General features: G+C 37.1%; 1 protein-coding gene across 1 annotated transcript; it reads right to left on the reverse strand.

The window, feature by feature from the left end:
* Positions 1–365: 365 nt before the first annotated feature.
* Positions 366–15893, reverse strand: BPHL (biphenyl hydrolase-like (serine hydrolase); the record flags this gene model as incomplete). The annotated part of the gene is made up of 5 exons (XM_010078782.1): positions 366–493; positions 3102–3233; positions 5539–5692; positions 13076–13242; positions 15744–15893. Coding segments are annotated over 5 exons (731 nt in total), but the record flags the coding sequence as incomplete, so codon positions are not given.
* Positions 15894–17127: the final 1234 nt, after the last annotated feature.

Genomic DNA, 17127 nt, shown 5'->3' on the forward strand with positions numbered 1-17127 from the left:
TTCCAACCTTAATGATTTTATGATTCTACAAGGTCTCTTACAACAAAAGGATTGCAATGGCCATAATAGAGAAACAAAGAAGAAATTTGCCAGTTTCAATAAGTGTTAGGGAGTGGTTCTGTGTTTGAAGTGGAAAGAGAGACCTTACTTGGTTTCTCCTGGAGGACTTTAGTAAGGAGCTTATTAAAATATTATATCACAAGAAAGGTCCAACTATACCATTTGCATCGTAACTTGCTAGTGAAGTTTAGAATAGTTCTGTTTGTAGAAGAGACAACTTGTTCAAATATTTATTTTCTTTTTGTAATTTTTGGTTTTGAACTTCATTTCTTCAACAATGATTTATGAATACTCCATTATGTAACTTACCGGGAGCCTTTGATATGCTTATGAATATATTCCGCATGAGCCCTTGGAACCAAAGGGTCTTTCTCACCATGAATTATAAATGTGGGACACTTAATATCTGGCAGCAACTGTTGGCAGATATTACCTAGGGAGAAAATAAATTAAGGTCACACTTTGTTTTAAAATAGTATTAAAGACTGAAACTGCTTCTGTAAAGGACTGTGAACTCTACTGGGTTCTAGCTTTTGCCTCTCTTTGCCGATAGCCTGCAATTAATCTGCAGAACTATGTAATCAGAATTATAATTAACATTTCTTTCTCCAAAATGTTACTTCACTGAAATTTGCTTCATTAATGGACAGTAGCACAAAAGGAGTACTTCTGTTCCACATTTCCCAGGGGCTCTCTTTGACTGTTCAAAGCAAATATATGCAACTCTTTCCTGGGTTTGTTCTTTTCAGCCTGACCCTTATGTCCTTTGTGTTTAGGCTACATTTTGTTACATCAGTTGTCAGTTAAAAGATTTGCTACTTTTATCAACAAGGTAACTTATAAGGGTTGTACTCAAGCCTATTCCACCATCGGGACCCTTTGCTGTGTGGACTGAATAACCCTTTCTTACAGATTGTACTAAACTATTCAAAGGTTACTCTCCCTGCCCACTCATCTTATGGAACTTCAAGAATAATTTTATGTTTACTAGTCTTTAATCTTTCTAGAAGTAGTTTTAATGTTTTTCCTTACAGACTCTTCTATTTTTTCCCCTTCCTTTTTTCCTTGTCCCTTAGTAACCCGATTTCCATGCTCTTTGCCTAACTTGCCATACTCTTGCAAAAGTCTGTGGGCAAAACACACTTGATGAGTTTTATGTTCCCTTTATCTTTGAGCTAACTTTGTCCTATTTGTAGTTGTCTCCTTGCACCTACCAACAGCTGTACAGTTAACATTCATACAGGCACACTTCCCCTAGCTCTACTCGTATGCTCTTTCAGAGATTCTTCCAATTGTTTGGTTACTTATATAGTCTTAGTTTGCAGTTCTACCAGTTAAATATTTTCATTTAGAACATTTTGCCTGTAATACTCAAACACCTGCACAAATGTTGACTGTTTTTCAGAATAAGTAAATTTAGATTATTTACCTAAGGACGTAGTTGGCAGTCAAACTATTATTTCCTAGTTTCCACTCCTGAAATTGTTTTGTACTACAACCACTAGATTATATTTGTTCCAAAGATGCAGAATAGCAAGAAGAATCTTGAATTTTGCAGCCTTATGCAACTTACTAAGTGTCACTAAGTGTTGGGACCCTCTAAAAGTTCATTTTTTGTGTAATTTCACACTAAAAGCTGTCCCATTTAGGGCAAATAGTAAATTTCTTAAGAAGAGCTTGAGTTTTTGACCGACAAAGGTTTTACTGTCCTCTTTATCTCTGATGGGTTTTATTAACCCCTTTTCTTATTTGCCATATCAACACCTTTTGTGCAGAGTGTCTGAATTTTCATTCAAAGGAGGACTGCTTGTAGTCCAAGTTGTGCTCCCCAAGCTATGCCTAGACAAAACCTCCAGTCTGATGGTTGCGCTTTTTTTTTTTTCTTCTTTTTTTGGGAAATGTTAGGCTTCTCCCAATATCTGACCGAGTTACAGCATCTAGGTAATTCAGCTCCTTCTCACATGTCTCCAGGTGGCTTCTTTTTCACAGTCACTCAATCTCAGTGTTTGAGGCATGTACAGGCAGTAAAAGGATGTCACAGCCAGAGTTTTACCAGCCTGGGCTTTGGGCTTAATAATAAGCTAATTTTAAGGAGATGTGTTCTAGAAAGGGTAAAATAAAATCAGATCAAAATTTGTTACATCACCCTGCTGGGAGAAATTCTAGTACCACGTTGCTGATCCTGTACAAAACTTTATGGAAAAAATAGGAAAAGAAGGAATGTTTTCCTTGTAGTACTGCTGCCCGTTAATTTATTTCACCTCTTGTCTTTCATTATGAGGGCTACAGGAAAATGTATATAAGAGAATTATAGACTCCTTGTTTTATGCACTATGTATTTCTGCTTTAGGAAAATTAAAAGCAATTTTCCTCTGAATTAAAGCAGAACTGCAGGTATCCTTGGCTGCAAAATCTGCAAAAAGTAGAGCAATTGCAGAAGTCTTCAGAGATAAACATTTAGTAATTATATTGTCCAGTTTAACTATTCTGTTTGGATTTTTAAACACCTAAGCTGTGTAAATAGTGATTTTAAAATGTTTTGTTAATTCTGAGTTCTCAAAATCTGAACTTCCTTCTTTTTTAACTCATCATATGCTACAAGTTTTGAAATAGTGCTTCAGCTCCTGTTTGCAGAAACTGGAATGAACATGCCTCACTTTTGGAATATCTTCACAATGTCACCAAGAGGTAATCCTTTGACACTGAGAGAGGAGGCAAAAAGCTTGAGTAGAATCCCTCATGTTCAGTCTGTACAAAAGCAATGATTTAATAATGTAGTTTTGTGGTGGAAGAAGAGGGGAGACTCGTCATCTAATGCTTCCCATAAATGTGTTTTCCTCCTGTACCTTGCTGGTTCTGTGAACCATCTACAAAGTAATTGCTTTATTCATGAGTGTGAGTCAGACCCAGTTTTTAATGCCATCTGCACAGTCCTTCCATTACTGGCTTCTAGGAGTACTGTTAGATTTTTTTTTTTTTTTTTTTGATTCAGAACAGTCTGCTACTATAATTGCTTCAGCTTAACATTGCAAAAGTCTTACCATTTGATTTTTCAGCAAAGCGAGATATTCCATCTACCCAAGCCTCACAGGTTTTTGCAAAGTATTTACGTCCATACATCTCTTCTAGTGGTTTCCTGACCTTCTCACTCCACTTTGAAACGTCCCGGATGCCTGCATAAATACCATTGAAATATATTAAGATCTTTCTGGCAATAAGATATAACCCAGTAATGTCAACACCTAGTATGAATAAGTTTTCAAACCAGACTGCAGATGTGTATTTCAAACATGAAACCGCATTGAATAGTTTTAAATAATTCATAGTATGGAAAAGGTATAAAAAAGGTAGTTTTACGATCTCTGCTGGGGTCTTTCTGAGTTGCAGAAGACCATCTTGTTGTTTTGGTCACAAGGAACAACAACAAAAAATAATAATCAAAGGACTCAGTCCTAAAACTTCTGATGTTTCTTTTTGGAGGACTTGCAGAAGAGGAGCTCGAGGAGGTACCCTGTGTATAAAAGGGGACTGTTTTATAACAGTGTGCCAGAGCTGGCAATTATTCTGTATATCCTTCAGCCTTTTGCTTTGGCTCATGGATGCAAGTTCTTCCATGGCTCCTACCAATATTCAGAGGAAGGAAGGTCTTACTAAGGCATTCCAGCAAGCTGACATCATGGTACACTTGCCATAGTCTTACAGAAAAACAAGCAACTCTACTTAGTAGAGCCCCATGACTCATGGCAGGCTGGATAAAGCTGTACAAATAATCTAGTTATGTAGTTATCAGATTTACATATTTTTTTCCGGTAAATTTTTCAGTACTGTTGACAAACCAGATATCCACAAGGGTGACTTTCACTAAACTGTATTTCAGCTGTACAGCTTTGTATGGATAAAGCGCAAAACAGTGTTGGCATAGCAGAGAACCTGAAAGAGACCTGAAAAGTACTGAATCATCAAACAGCAATATATGCCACTACAAAAGCTTTTAATTGGTTTGAAATGGGAATTAAGGGAAGAAAGGAGAGAGGTGTTAACTAACAAACACAACCTGTCCAGCCAAATGAGCAACGTAGCAATGACTGAAAGTGCTTTGTAACAGCATCTCATTGGAAAAGAGTTTGCTTACTCTGGGGCAGCTATTACTGAACAGCTGTTTCCCTTATAGAATCTACTGTTTTATCCTTGCAGCTAGCCTTAACTTAAAAAGGAAGGGGGGAAGCCAATGTTGGAAGGACATCAATACCAAGTAAACACCTTTCTCTCCTACCAGGCCCTTCACTGCAGTTGTGATGTACTGATGGGCCAGTTGTAGAAAGCTTGTGCTGCTGCTTTCAGAGCTCTATCACCCAGAGAGAGAGGGTCCACGAAGAGTCCAAAGGTCAGCATTGCTGTGGGTGCCCCATGTAAAGACTTCTTGGGTTTTTTTAATTCTTTTTTTTTTACATTTTAGCTTGTTGGCTAATGCTAAATGATATGCATTTCATAATTATATAATTTAAAAATTCTTAAATATAAAAGCATGCAAAGAAATAAGCATTTTAAAGAGTTACAAAGCATTTTTCGTACTGAGCTAAAAAATATACTACTGTTACCAATGAAAGTGCTTTAGTATAGGTGAGGTAAGTACACATGTGCAATACATACACTTGTAATTTTGCTGAAGTGAGACAAATTTCACAGCTGGTATAAATCAAACTCCAGTCACTTAAATAAAGCTATACTGGGTTACATTTGTTGAGAGCCTGTATGGTTAACTCTTTCAATTTCTAATTTCAAAAAGAAATAAAATGTCTTTTTGAGTTCACTAGCAATTTTTGCTGTTTTCCTTTAGAGTGACAAATAGCTAGATTCTATTTCATGTGAGTGTAATAAGGAAATCTCACATTTCTTTGCTTTGCAAAGGTTTTGTAACCACAGTAATTAGCTTTAAAAGAATGTAAATTAGAAAGGCAACCAGGGACATTTACTTGAATGATTCATTTGCTTCCTGAATTCAAAAGGTAAGTTACCAGCTTGTTTTCTTACTGTCTATGTATCACACAGGCCCTAGAGGAAAAGCTGTTATGTGCTAGCCCAGTGATTTTCTGTGGACCTTGTCCAAAGGTTGCACAAGGCGTTAAAAAATACATCAAGCCTGGGATCAGTAGTATTATTTGGAATTGATTTTTAGGAATATATTACAGCAACAAAGATTTTACTTTCTGAAAATTACTGATACTTTTCAGCAGTGTAAATTGGTTAGGACTTTTTAAAAATTCCATTGTGTTACCCCTGGAGTAACTGTAAGGGAGCTTCTCACTATGACTTTAATCTATTTCTATACTTAGCAACTTGGTGAATTTTGTGCCCTGTTCCTTTGGGTTTGTTGTCTCCTCATCTTCGTCTTCACTTAGCTGTTACATGACTAAGATCCTTAGGTCAAGAAGAAATGAAAATAACTTTTCTGGGATATGAAATTCAGTTTGTACATACCATTATAAATTCTCACATCCTCTTGAGTAACGCTGGCATTTGCTCCCCAGACAACCAGCTTGTGGATAAGAGTTGGATACTTTGCAGCTGCAATGAGTGCTGTAATTCCACCATCACTCCACCCCAGCAAAGAGAACTTCTTAAATTTCAGTGCCTTGATTTGTACAAGAAAGTTATACGCAAATCATCAGCTGGTTTTACGAGCAAAGATCAAATATTTCTTGAAAACTAACTGTATAGATTTAGACACAACACTACATAGTTGAACTATAGTTAGCTTTTGTAATTAGAAAATATAATTTTCCTGATATACTTAAGAAAAGATCAAATATTTAGAAAACAAGGATTATACCTGCCCCTCCAATTTCTTATAACTATCTGATGAAACAGGCAGTAGCCATATTAGATTCTTGCTTCATTTAAAAAGCCTTCTTGAAATTAAGAAATGTTTATTTACAATGGAGAGTAAAGACCTTTTCAGAGAGCCTGATGGTATAAAGAATCTGTGGATTCTCTTGGTATAATGTTGGCAAGGACTGTCACAGTGTGGGATGGTAGGTAAACCAAGACCAAGATGAAGTTAAGAAAAGACCTGAAAAATGGTGATGTCTCAACTATGACCAAGAGACATAGGACATTCTGTTGTGAAAACAGGGATTTTATCCTTGAGATAAGAACTTGCAAACATCTTGCTTTGCAGAGTTGGCAAACAGGAGTTTGTGAGACCTCTTACCTTGTTAAAATCGGTTAGCACTGAACTCTAGCTGAACTTAGCTCATTATAATTTAAAAACCACACCTCTAGTATAGAAGCTATCTGCCTCCAGGAAGGGACCCCTACTCACTGAACATGCGTAATATAGAGCGAATGTACTGTTCTTTTAAATCAAAGTGAGAAAAGTTCTCCAATAAACACTTAGTATATGTGTATATGCAAAGCAGATAGGAGTGATTGTAAATGTCAAGAGTATAAATAACAGACTGTAGGGTCACTAGGTGTGCTAGCTTTGCAAACTATCATCTAGCACCCATTTTTGCACAAAACTGTAATGAAGCAAATATCTCAACTCTGCTTGTTAGTTGGTTTCGTGCACACCAGGTAAAAGAACGCAGATTTGGGACAACAATGGAACCCAGTGATCTAATATATTGATGCTAGCTGGTTTAAAAAGAAAAATGCTTAAAGTATTTGCCACAGGATTCTATCACGTTTTAGTGTGTAATTCATATTTTCTGAAGCTTTTAAGTGTACATTTTAAATGTTACTTCATGGTGAATTGCAGTTCAAAACATTAATACTGAAATTCTTCCTTCTCAAAAAGGAAGGCTCAGGGCAAAAAATATGGCAACGGAGACCTTAATTCATTCTGACTTGTACAATCCTTTCCACTAGAATTTGAAGCTCTTGCTTTTTCACATACCACAATCTGTGGTAGCGGGTAACGACAGTGACAGGAGAGAGGATTTTGTCTGTGTGATATTCAGTGGGCAATGGGTGAGGAAGGTAAAGGCATTCACGAGTAAATGCATCTGAAGATTGTGCATGCAGAAATCTCAGTTTGTGAACACTTTGCAAACAAACATACAGGTTTCAAATGGCATTTTTTGGTGTTTTATTTTTTTGTTTTGTTTTTCAGAAATTACAGCCTTTAGATGTGATTCAGGAAGGTTATGTACTTTTGGAGGAAAAAGATCAAGTTAGTTGAATGGGTTGTTTTGGTGCTTGGTGGTTTGTTGTTTTTTTTGTTTTGTTTTGGGTTTTTGTTGTTGTGGGAAGTCCAGCCCTGCTTTCTTTGGACAGAAGAAAGCAAAAATGCAGGCAATAAGAGGAACAAGTACAGAGAAAGAAAAAGAAGTTTCTAGTCTGGAAACTTACTCCTGCTTGTAAACTTGATGCTCAGGTGGGGCATAACTTATCAGTCAACTCAATTCCTATCAAACTTCTACGACTATCAGGCTTTTCTGGTTTTGGCTTCTTCCTTGGTATTAGGCTCACTGTAGTGTTGCTCAATATTAGATTTCACTTGGCTAAGTCTGAAAAGAAAATAAGGTAGGGGAAAGAAAGGGACACGAGAGCCATGAGCTGACAGCAAGAAAAGAGAACCTTGAACTTTAGCAGCTGATTGCAAGTTGGCCCTGGCCTGCTCTAAGAGTAGTTCTCTGTGACCAGCTTTCAGTACCGTGCTGCTAAAGGGTTACTGGTGTCTTGGCAAGTTTCTGGAGCTGGCAGCAGTGCATTGTAAAGCTTAAGTTTTTGCTGTTGCTGTTCCCCTACCTCCAATAGCAAATTAAGGACCTCAAAGTTGGATGATGGGTGCAAATTTTTGTTCTTCATGCCAGCTTATTTGCCAGTTCTTTAACTGAGATCTATTTGCCTCCAGAATTTCTCTTGTTTACTAGCCATTATCTTGATGAATTCTTTGGGTTGTCTCAGGATGCCTTTACAGCAGGAGGAATCTAACTTATCCTTTGCAGCTGTTCTCTAACCCTGGGTGTTATCCAAATTTTCAGCAAAGCTAAAGGCAGAACATCTATCAATTTTTGATGTTTTTCTTGACATAATTTCCCAGTTTGCATTTCCAGTGTTTGATTTATTCTTTCTACTTATCTGCTTGATTGGGATCTCCAAGGGGTATGCAAGTCCCACTTTATCTACAAAAATTCAGAAACTCCTTCGGTTACGTCAGGTATAAAATGTAGACCTCTATCAGAAGATACTCCTTCTGGTATCCCAAATCTCGGAATTATTTATTTTAGCAAAGCTTTGATCACTTCCCTAGCCTTGTTTGTATGACACGGGAAAGCTTCAGGCCACCCAGAGAAAGTATCAACAAATACCAGTAGATATTTATACCTATTACACCTTGGTAATTCTGAAAAGTCAGCCTGCCAATACTCACCAGGTGTGATGCCTTTCCTTACCTCTCCTGGAGGGGGTGTTCTCTGTATTTTTGGATTGTTCTTAAGACATATATCACCTCTTTGAACGATACTTTTTGCCATTAACAACATATTGATCCTAAATGCATATCATATTACTGTTTCTGCTAAAGCTTGTGTTCGCATATGTGTTCCTTTATGGGTCTCTTCCATTAATTTCTTCATAATTGGAGATGATCCTTTATTACATCATTCAAAGTTACTACTGTATATCCAGCCTTCTGCTCTCCCTTTGAGAGGAAAATGCTGCCATCTGTAAACAGAGTCCAATCCAGATCTTCCAAAGGGACAATCTTCAAATCTGGTTGACAAATTGTCTCCTTGCATTCTGTTCACAATTTTCTTTCTCCTTGAGAAATTTCAAATCCCAAATAACTCACAGTTCTTTGCACTATTTGTGCTTTCTTTCGGGATACTCGATATCCTGCCAGTTCCAGAAAATACAGTAGACTAATAGTAGCTTCTTTACACTGGGGTTCAGAATCTGCTCCCAAAAGTATATCATCCACATATTTCAATAAAGTAACAGATGTCTTTCCGTTGCTCTCTTTCACTAATGCATTACCCAACAGAGTGACTGTTCTTGAATCCCTGGGGTATGACCATCCAGCAAAGCTGTGTTTTCCCTCCTGTAGTTGGACTCTTCCATTCAAAGGTGAATAGCTTTTGACTCAGTTTCCAGCAGAATACAAAAGAAAGTGTCCTCTAAGTCCAACACTGCAAAATACACATCTACCACAAACTGACTGATCATTCACAAATCAATATTCTGGAGATCAGGGTCTTCTTACCAGAAAAATTGGAGTATTATACTCAGATTGGTATTCTTTCAAAAGTCCATATTTAAGGAAATTTTCTATTAATGGCGCCAATCTTAATCTTGCTTTGATTTTCATAGGATACTGGCTTTTTCTTACCAGCTTTGCACCTAGTTTGAGTTTTACTCTCACTGGTTCTGCTGCTTTTGCTTTTCCTGGTATCTCAGTGGCCCGTATCATTGGGATTATAGCATTCAGGATCTCCTCAGGTATTTCAGGATTCTTGACTCCTCATTTCTGTAACAGACACGACTGAGCCTTCGAAGCATTACCTTTTAGTATATGCAATTGGATTGTATTTTAAGAAAAGTTATTTGAGCTCTCAATTTATTTAACAGACCCCTGCCAAGGAGACCTACTGGACACTCAGGCATATATAAAAATTCATGTGTCAAAATTAAATCTCCAATTTTGTATTTCATTGGCTGCAAAAAACAGTTTCTCTTTACACTTTTCCGTGACCCCAACAACTGGCATAGTAAAATTATTTAAAAGTCCCTTACAGCTAGTTACTACTGAATATGTCTCTTCTGTATCAACTAAAAAACTTACTATTTCATTCCCCAGCTGTATTGTAACCACAGGATCTGCTGGGGAGACTGAATATTTATATTCACCCCAGGTCCCCTTCATTCAACTTCACAATTTCCCATCATCAACAAATCTGCCTCAGGCACTTGACACCCCCTTCGCAAGTGATCTTGCTCCTAGATTTCTCAATGTCAGGGTGCTTCACATAATCTCTCATAAAATGCTAAGGGATTCTCATTTGCCCACTGTTGACATATACTTTTGTTTTGGAACCCCATGTTGTATTTCATACAAAATCAACTGCTGATACTGTTTAATCATGGTTCTTCCCACACTAGAATTAGGATCCCAATTTAGATCTGTTTTTGGCAAATACCTGGCAGGGTCATCTCTAACATTTTGTCTCTCATTCTCTTCACTTGCCTTATTCAGAACCAATCTTCTTTCTTCAGGGGTGAAAAGTTAATTTATTTTATTTTTTATAAACCTGTTGTGTGAAACCCTTATACTGTTGTCTCAGAAGCAGAGTTCATTGCCCAGCATGCAATAAGCCAATACACACACAGAGCCAAGATATTGTTTATTGCATGTCTGCACAGAGATGGGTGCTAGGTGGCAATTCCACAAAGCTAGCACATCTGGTTTCAGTCACATTGTGTATTTATACAGTTTAAAATGTTAGTGCCACATCCTTCTAACTACAATTGGTTAGTTTTTATCTCTTCTTAATTGCAGTTGGTTAGTTCTTTTCTCACTTTGATTTAAAAACAGAGTGTTCCTTCAATTTACTATGCATGCTCAATAAGTGGGGGTCTTAATTCAGGAGGGTTGTCCCAACACTTGGAGGTGTGATTTTTAGCATTATAATTAAGTTTAAATGAGGATAGGTCACTCTTGGACAGTGCTAATCACTAACTTGGCTGACTACTCTAAACACATTGATTATTTTCCAGGATGTTCCAATCTTCAAGGGTAAATCTAACAAACCTTAAGTGATTAAAAAGTTTTTCTCAACAGTCCCAAGGACAGTCTTCCTAATCTAAACAGAGAGTAGGTATTTGTCACGTTAGCTTCTAACTTAGCTTGCAACACAGCCTTCCAAAAAACAACGTGATGTAACAGATGTGTTGGATATGGTATGCATGTTTGCTTGCCTTAATCTTGAACTACTTACACTGCAGGCCTTGATCTAACACTGGCAATAACCTGAGAGCTGGTTGCATGGCTCAATTCTGTGTGTGATTTTGTGCTGGCTTTACCATGTAAGTGAGCAAAATCTCTTTTGAAATCACCTCCTCCATCCAGGCCTATGTGAAACGCAATCAAATCATCACGTATGCTGTGACAGAAGTAACTTACAACAGTGAGCTGCAATACAACAGCTCTCTGGACCATATGCTTTCATTGGATCACAGGGAGTACACCACAAGTAAGGGTTGCAGTTGATCTACAAAAGCTTGGAGAAGCCCAAGTCCATCCTTTCATTAGGAGAGTAGCTCTGAAGAGTAAGAACCTCTTAAATATCAACACTAATTATGTCCATGATTGTTTTAATGCTATTGGCCTCTGCTATTGTTAGACATTGGGATGGGGTGCAGCAAAGTGGGCTTATTTGCATTATACTCTTCTTACTTCAAGCAAACTCCTCCACAGAACACATACAATAACACAGAGCCGTGTCATCTGCATCAAGGTGCTAAATACTCTGCAGAATTTCACCTTTTGCTATTTGACAGAAACCTTGCGGCATTCACAGCTCCAGCAGAGACACCAGAATCTGAAGGAGCCTAGAGTAAAGGTTTTGAAGGATCAGCTATACGGATGGGTTTTCTGGCTGAGTGTAGGCAAACCATATACATTATAAAGTCCTCTGCAGGAGTTATGACTTTGTTTATACTGGTTATCCCAGTTGGGGGTGATTCTTTGGGATTGTGCTGTCCTTTGTATGTTATGCTAAAATAGAGGCAAGTTGCCACATTTGGGAAGATTTTAATAATTTTTTATTATATGTTTATATCAATAAACATATTCAAAAAACAGGATGCTATATCTTATTTGTTTTGGCAGCTTTAGAGACCAGTAGGTTGCTGTCCTGTTTGACTGGACACTATATGGTTACATTCTCTTTGGGGACAGCTCTGTTTTCCATTTTGCATTTACTGGTATTTGGACAGAGGCAGTAATGGGGGTTACAACCACTTAGGCTGAAAAGTTTGTCACTTACTCATGGCAGCATCTTTATTCTCTTTGTTAGCGTAGCAGAAGAAAGTGTCGATTTACAGTGCAGAGAGATTGCTTTTATGATTAGAGGGCAAAACTGCATCTTAATGCTGATTCTGCTGTCAGACTTATTTTGCTACACAGAACGCTCCAGGAAGGCTGCATTTTGAGTTTCAGATGGGTTTTTGCAAGGTTACTGCTTATTACAGAAATACAGTTGGATTGACTGACTGAATCTTGTCTCATATTTTTGGAATCTTAATGCTCTGCCAACTTTCTTAACATGGCCAAAGAGACTGTATAGCTTGGTATAACAAAGCCAAAATATTAGTTAAAGCTAAACCAGAAGATAGTGTTAGCACTTGTAGGATAGAATAAAAGAGGAACACAGAAACACTGATTTGAAATAAAAAATTCTGCAAGATGGAGAAGTAATAGCAGCTTTAGGTCATAGTCTTTATAATCACAATAGCAGTATTAGTTATCAACATCTGGTTATAATCCCAGGAACCCTTCAATTTCCCACAAAAATTATTTCAGTAATATGCTGTAACATGCAAAGCGTCAAGTTAATTTTTAGAATCAAATGTTTCTTGAAATGGGCTGCTCAAGGCAAAATGCCAAGATTCTGTTAGCTAGAACATTCTCTAAGAACTTTCACTACTGTAATCCCTTCAGTTAAACTACTTACCATAGGCTTTGTTTTTTATATACACTTTACCTGAACTTACAAGATTCTTGGCTGCAAACCTCTTAGGGCAGGGTCTTGGAATAAAACCATATTGCTTTATAATTAATTCCCAATGCCGAATCTCTATGTATATTGCAGAAGAGAGGGAAGAAGAGAACATTTTCCATAATAGTGTGTATCTGCCTGGTTTTAAGCCTTCATTTATATGTTCTTTTGCATAACTTGTTCTCTGCTGGAAACAATCTGCTCAACAGTACTCTTCCTCCTCAAAATTTAAGGAAAACAGCTTTTTTTTAAAAAAAATATATATAAATAATAGAATCTCAGAACAGATTTACCTGCATAAGATCCACAGCATCTTTTGCATCCCTCTCAAAGAAATCTGGAGGAAAGTCTCGAGATGGAGGAATGGACTGTCCATATCCCCGAGGATCCCAAGCAACAATTGTGAAATGTTGCTTATTCATAGACTTAAGCTGTGGTCCAAAATCAGTTTGACCACTCCCTGAAACATCATAATTTTTTAATTAAAGTAACTACCATAACACATACAGACTAAGTATACATGCTCTAAATGGAAACTGGGTAAACTTGTATCTTATTCTAAAAAAGAGATTATCCATCAGCTGAAGTACACTATATGTCTAATTGCAACTCTCAGACAGGAAGTACCACAACTAAAATCTTCAGAACTATCTACAATTTGCTCAGAGCAAACCATTTCTGGTAGGGAAGTATGCTTATAAAGAACTGTGCTCTAAACAGATGCTTTAATACAGAATCTTAAACCGAGCTATCTGGAATCAGCCAGGGTAGAGATTCATATTTAACAGACACTAACTGTGGACAGCACAGATGAAACTGAAAGGGGAGGAATATACTGACTCTAGCTACAAATTCGTAGGTGAAAAGCGTTGTGTGAAACAGTTGTTCTTATTCAATAAAACACTTCAGTGAGAATACTGGTGCTTAAAGCTGAGCTTTAAATACTTTGTTGCCTGAGGAGACAGTGGTAACACAAAAGCACAAAACTGTAACTTTTGATTTTTCTAATACGTATCTTAACCAAAAGAAGTCTAATACAGCAATTTTTCTGATGCAGAACAGTTTATTTTGTTGATGGCTCAGACCTTCAACTGATTGAAAAATGAAGTACTCCAGTCTATTGCACTAAGTTCTCAATGAACACTAACGTAAGACTACAATTTATTTGTTTGCGCTATGGTCATGTGGTAACAGTATCACACACTCCTTGATTAAAATCTAGTCAGATCTAATATACTATATTCAAATGATGTAAATAAAATATTGAATTGGCTATCCATCATTACACTAAAAAGGCTGTTTAAGGGCATTTAAGATTTCATTTTTTTTTACTTAGAGAAATGTGTCCTCAGATACCTCTTCCTATGCAATCAACTGATCCAAGCGGTAAAAGAGGCTGTATATAGCACACTGACTACAGCCTGGCATGATCTCTTGCAACACCAATTAATAGCTGGAGTCAGAAGCAAAATATCAGGTTGTTTGAAAAACACCAATGCAACCCGATTAATATTAATCATGTATTCTTACATAGGCCTTGTAAGAACCTCTGCACTATCACGCACATGCTTGTTATACCATATTTTTTGTAACTGAAAAAATACACAAGGCTGAGAGCATATCTCAACGCTGTGTTTTCTTGGTTTTCTTAGTATTTTTCTAGTTAGAAAGAGAAACATCACTTTTGTTTTAATGTAGTTCATGAATAGCCTAGAGACTAATTCTATTGACCTAAAAGTACTTGTTGCCACAACATATTTGCTAGTCTGTTAATACTGTAAGTAGTATACAATAATATTGAAAACGTAGTATCAGTACGAAGGGAAGAAGCATGTGACAGTTCATCCTCAAATGTTGCCTGAAAATACTAAACTTCACAATGGTAAAGATACTAACCCTATTACTGTTTGTAATAATGCTAACTGAATAGCAATGTATACCTAACGACAATAACATTACCCACAACTGAAGAAATACATTATTTCTATTTTAAGAGTTAGCATTGGCAACAGTTTAAAAGGCTGTTTAGAATGAATAGGATAAAACATATGACTACCAAAGCACCCCTAGGATTAACTTTTTTCCACCCTCCCCTTGAGAATTCTTTGAAAGAAAGAACCACTTCACAAAGATTTGAAAATGTTGTTGGCAAGAAGAAAAAATGTTTCCTGCTCTTCAGTTCTTGACATTCTGTCATCTTGATCCAGCAATTCAGTTAAGGATAAGCCCAACTCTGAGCACAGTAGTGGTCCTACTGACAGCCTGCCATGAACTGCTAGTCTCATTGGTTCTTTAGAACTGCAAGAGTCCAGGGAAAAAAAAAGCTTGTGATAATTTTAAAAGGTTGTTATAAAAAGCAGCGGTCTCTATGGACAGATACCACTTAGCTAGCAGAACCTGCTGTTCATCTCAAAAAGCCGTTGAGAATCTTAACAATGTTGCCCTGAATAACCAAAACATGAAAGTACATTTTTAAGCAAAAAGCAAGTCTCAACTGTGCCTTTTTCATTATGATAATAAACTGCAAGTGATGCTTTACGTGTATTAATTCATTTGGAATGCACCTAGTTTCTAAAAAAGAATGCATAATTCAGTCTGTGTAACAAATATACTTGACCTGATTTCTGCTCCCTCCCCTGTTATTTTGCACCTTGTGTAGCTGTTTGCCACCTGTGTTGGACACCCACTTTGCACAGTTAAATCCAAAGTCCAAGTGATTATTACACAAGTCAAGACACTGTATAAAAGGTGCCTGGTAAAAGAAATGAAATCTTTAAAAACAGTTAACTGATTGCAGTAACTCTGACTTTTCCTATCTGTTGTTTGTGTAGAAATTTTTTAAATTACAATGCTCCATAATCAGGTGTTGAACATATTACAAAACAGTTTTGTGCATTCTAGCTTGAGACCGGATGGAGAAAGAGGTGGTTGCTCTACAAAGATAAGATAAAATCTCCAGACCTAGCATTCCGGGAAGCAGAAGAACTGCATGGCTTCCTTCTCCAGTCTGCTGATAATGCAGGTGGACTCCATTCACTTGGATTTTGGCAGATGTTATTGAAGTACTAGGGATGGGGGAAGGGGAGAGAAAAAGGGATCGGTCAGTAAATTCTTATTACTACATGGTCATTCAAGGAATACAGAATAATCACTTTTTCTAGATATTGATGACAATACAGTGAGATTTAAATGGGTCACTTGCCTTTCATGGGTGCACAGAAGACTAAATAAAAACTTGTCAGGAGCAGAGAAGTATTCAGTTGTGACCACTATGTAGCATTTGTACTTTCACAAATGTAGTTAAATGACGTAAGTTAAAGGGGAGAAAAAAAAAAGTCTTGACTGTGCAACAAGGGGACTATAAAAGCAGCCTTACATGGCTACAGAAACACTAGAGAGGAGAAACTTCATTCTGTCCTAGCATAACTTTTGAAGTAGCTGATGTTATTATTGTTATTTCTAAACTGAGCCTTTCCATCTGCCAAAGAAACCACAATCTATTGTTATGGTTCCTCCTGAACAAGAGGGTCTACAGTGAAAACCACCTTGCACTGAGATGAGGGTGGAGAAGAAGAATGTGATAATAATATTTCTGTCTGTGTAATCTCAGCAGAAGATAGTGCTTAACTGGAAAACACCACATAACCAAAAGCCCACCCACTAAAGAACTACCATAGAAACTGACTCATAGGCCACTTACCAGCCCTGACCTTTAAACCTCTGCATTCACCTTCAGCACCAAGCAAGACATGTAAATGCTAACAAGTAACCCAAAATAGATACAAACGCCTAGCGAGAAAGCAGAAGTAGCATAGATTGAAGGTATCTTCTTAACGGTATAAGCCATTGCATCTGTTCTCTCAAGCAAATTTATGTCCTAATGGTTTAAAGACATCTTTTCAACAACCTAACCAATTTTATTTAAAGGTAACACGATGATAAAAATTTTGCTGTTTGGTTGCTAAATGGTTAACCCTCATTCCCTAAACTGTTTACCTAGATTAAATATTCTTGCCCTATGAATTCAGTGAAACTGAATTTCACACGCACACAGAAATGCTGTTTTCCAGTCTTGTACGTAGCAATAATCTCTATTCCATGATGTCCACTGTGCAACTTATTAAAAATGTAAGCATAGTCCCACCCATATAGTTTAAAATGGTGGGTTAAAGGTAAAAAAATCCCACAAATTTAAATCCCTCTCATAAGGAAAATGAAAATCAGCAACAGCTTGCAAACTCAGGTTCCCAATACATAACTGGCAGTTAAACCACAGAACTTGTTCAACACAAAGCCATTTGGATTTTACATAAAGTCTTGGTCCATATAACCAATAATGCCACAT

This window comes from Pterocles gutturalis, unplaced genomic scaffold (assembly GCF_000699245.1).
Source record: "Pterocles gutturalis isolate BGI_N339 unplaced genomic scaffold, ASM69924v1 scaffold16878, whole genome shotgun sequence".
NCBI lineage: Eukaryota > Metazoa > Chordata > Aves > Pterocliformes > Pteroclidae > Pterocles > Pterocles gutturalis.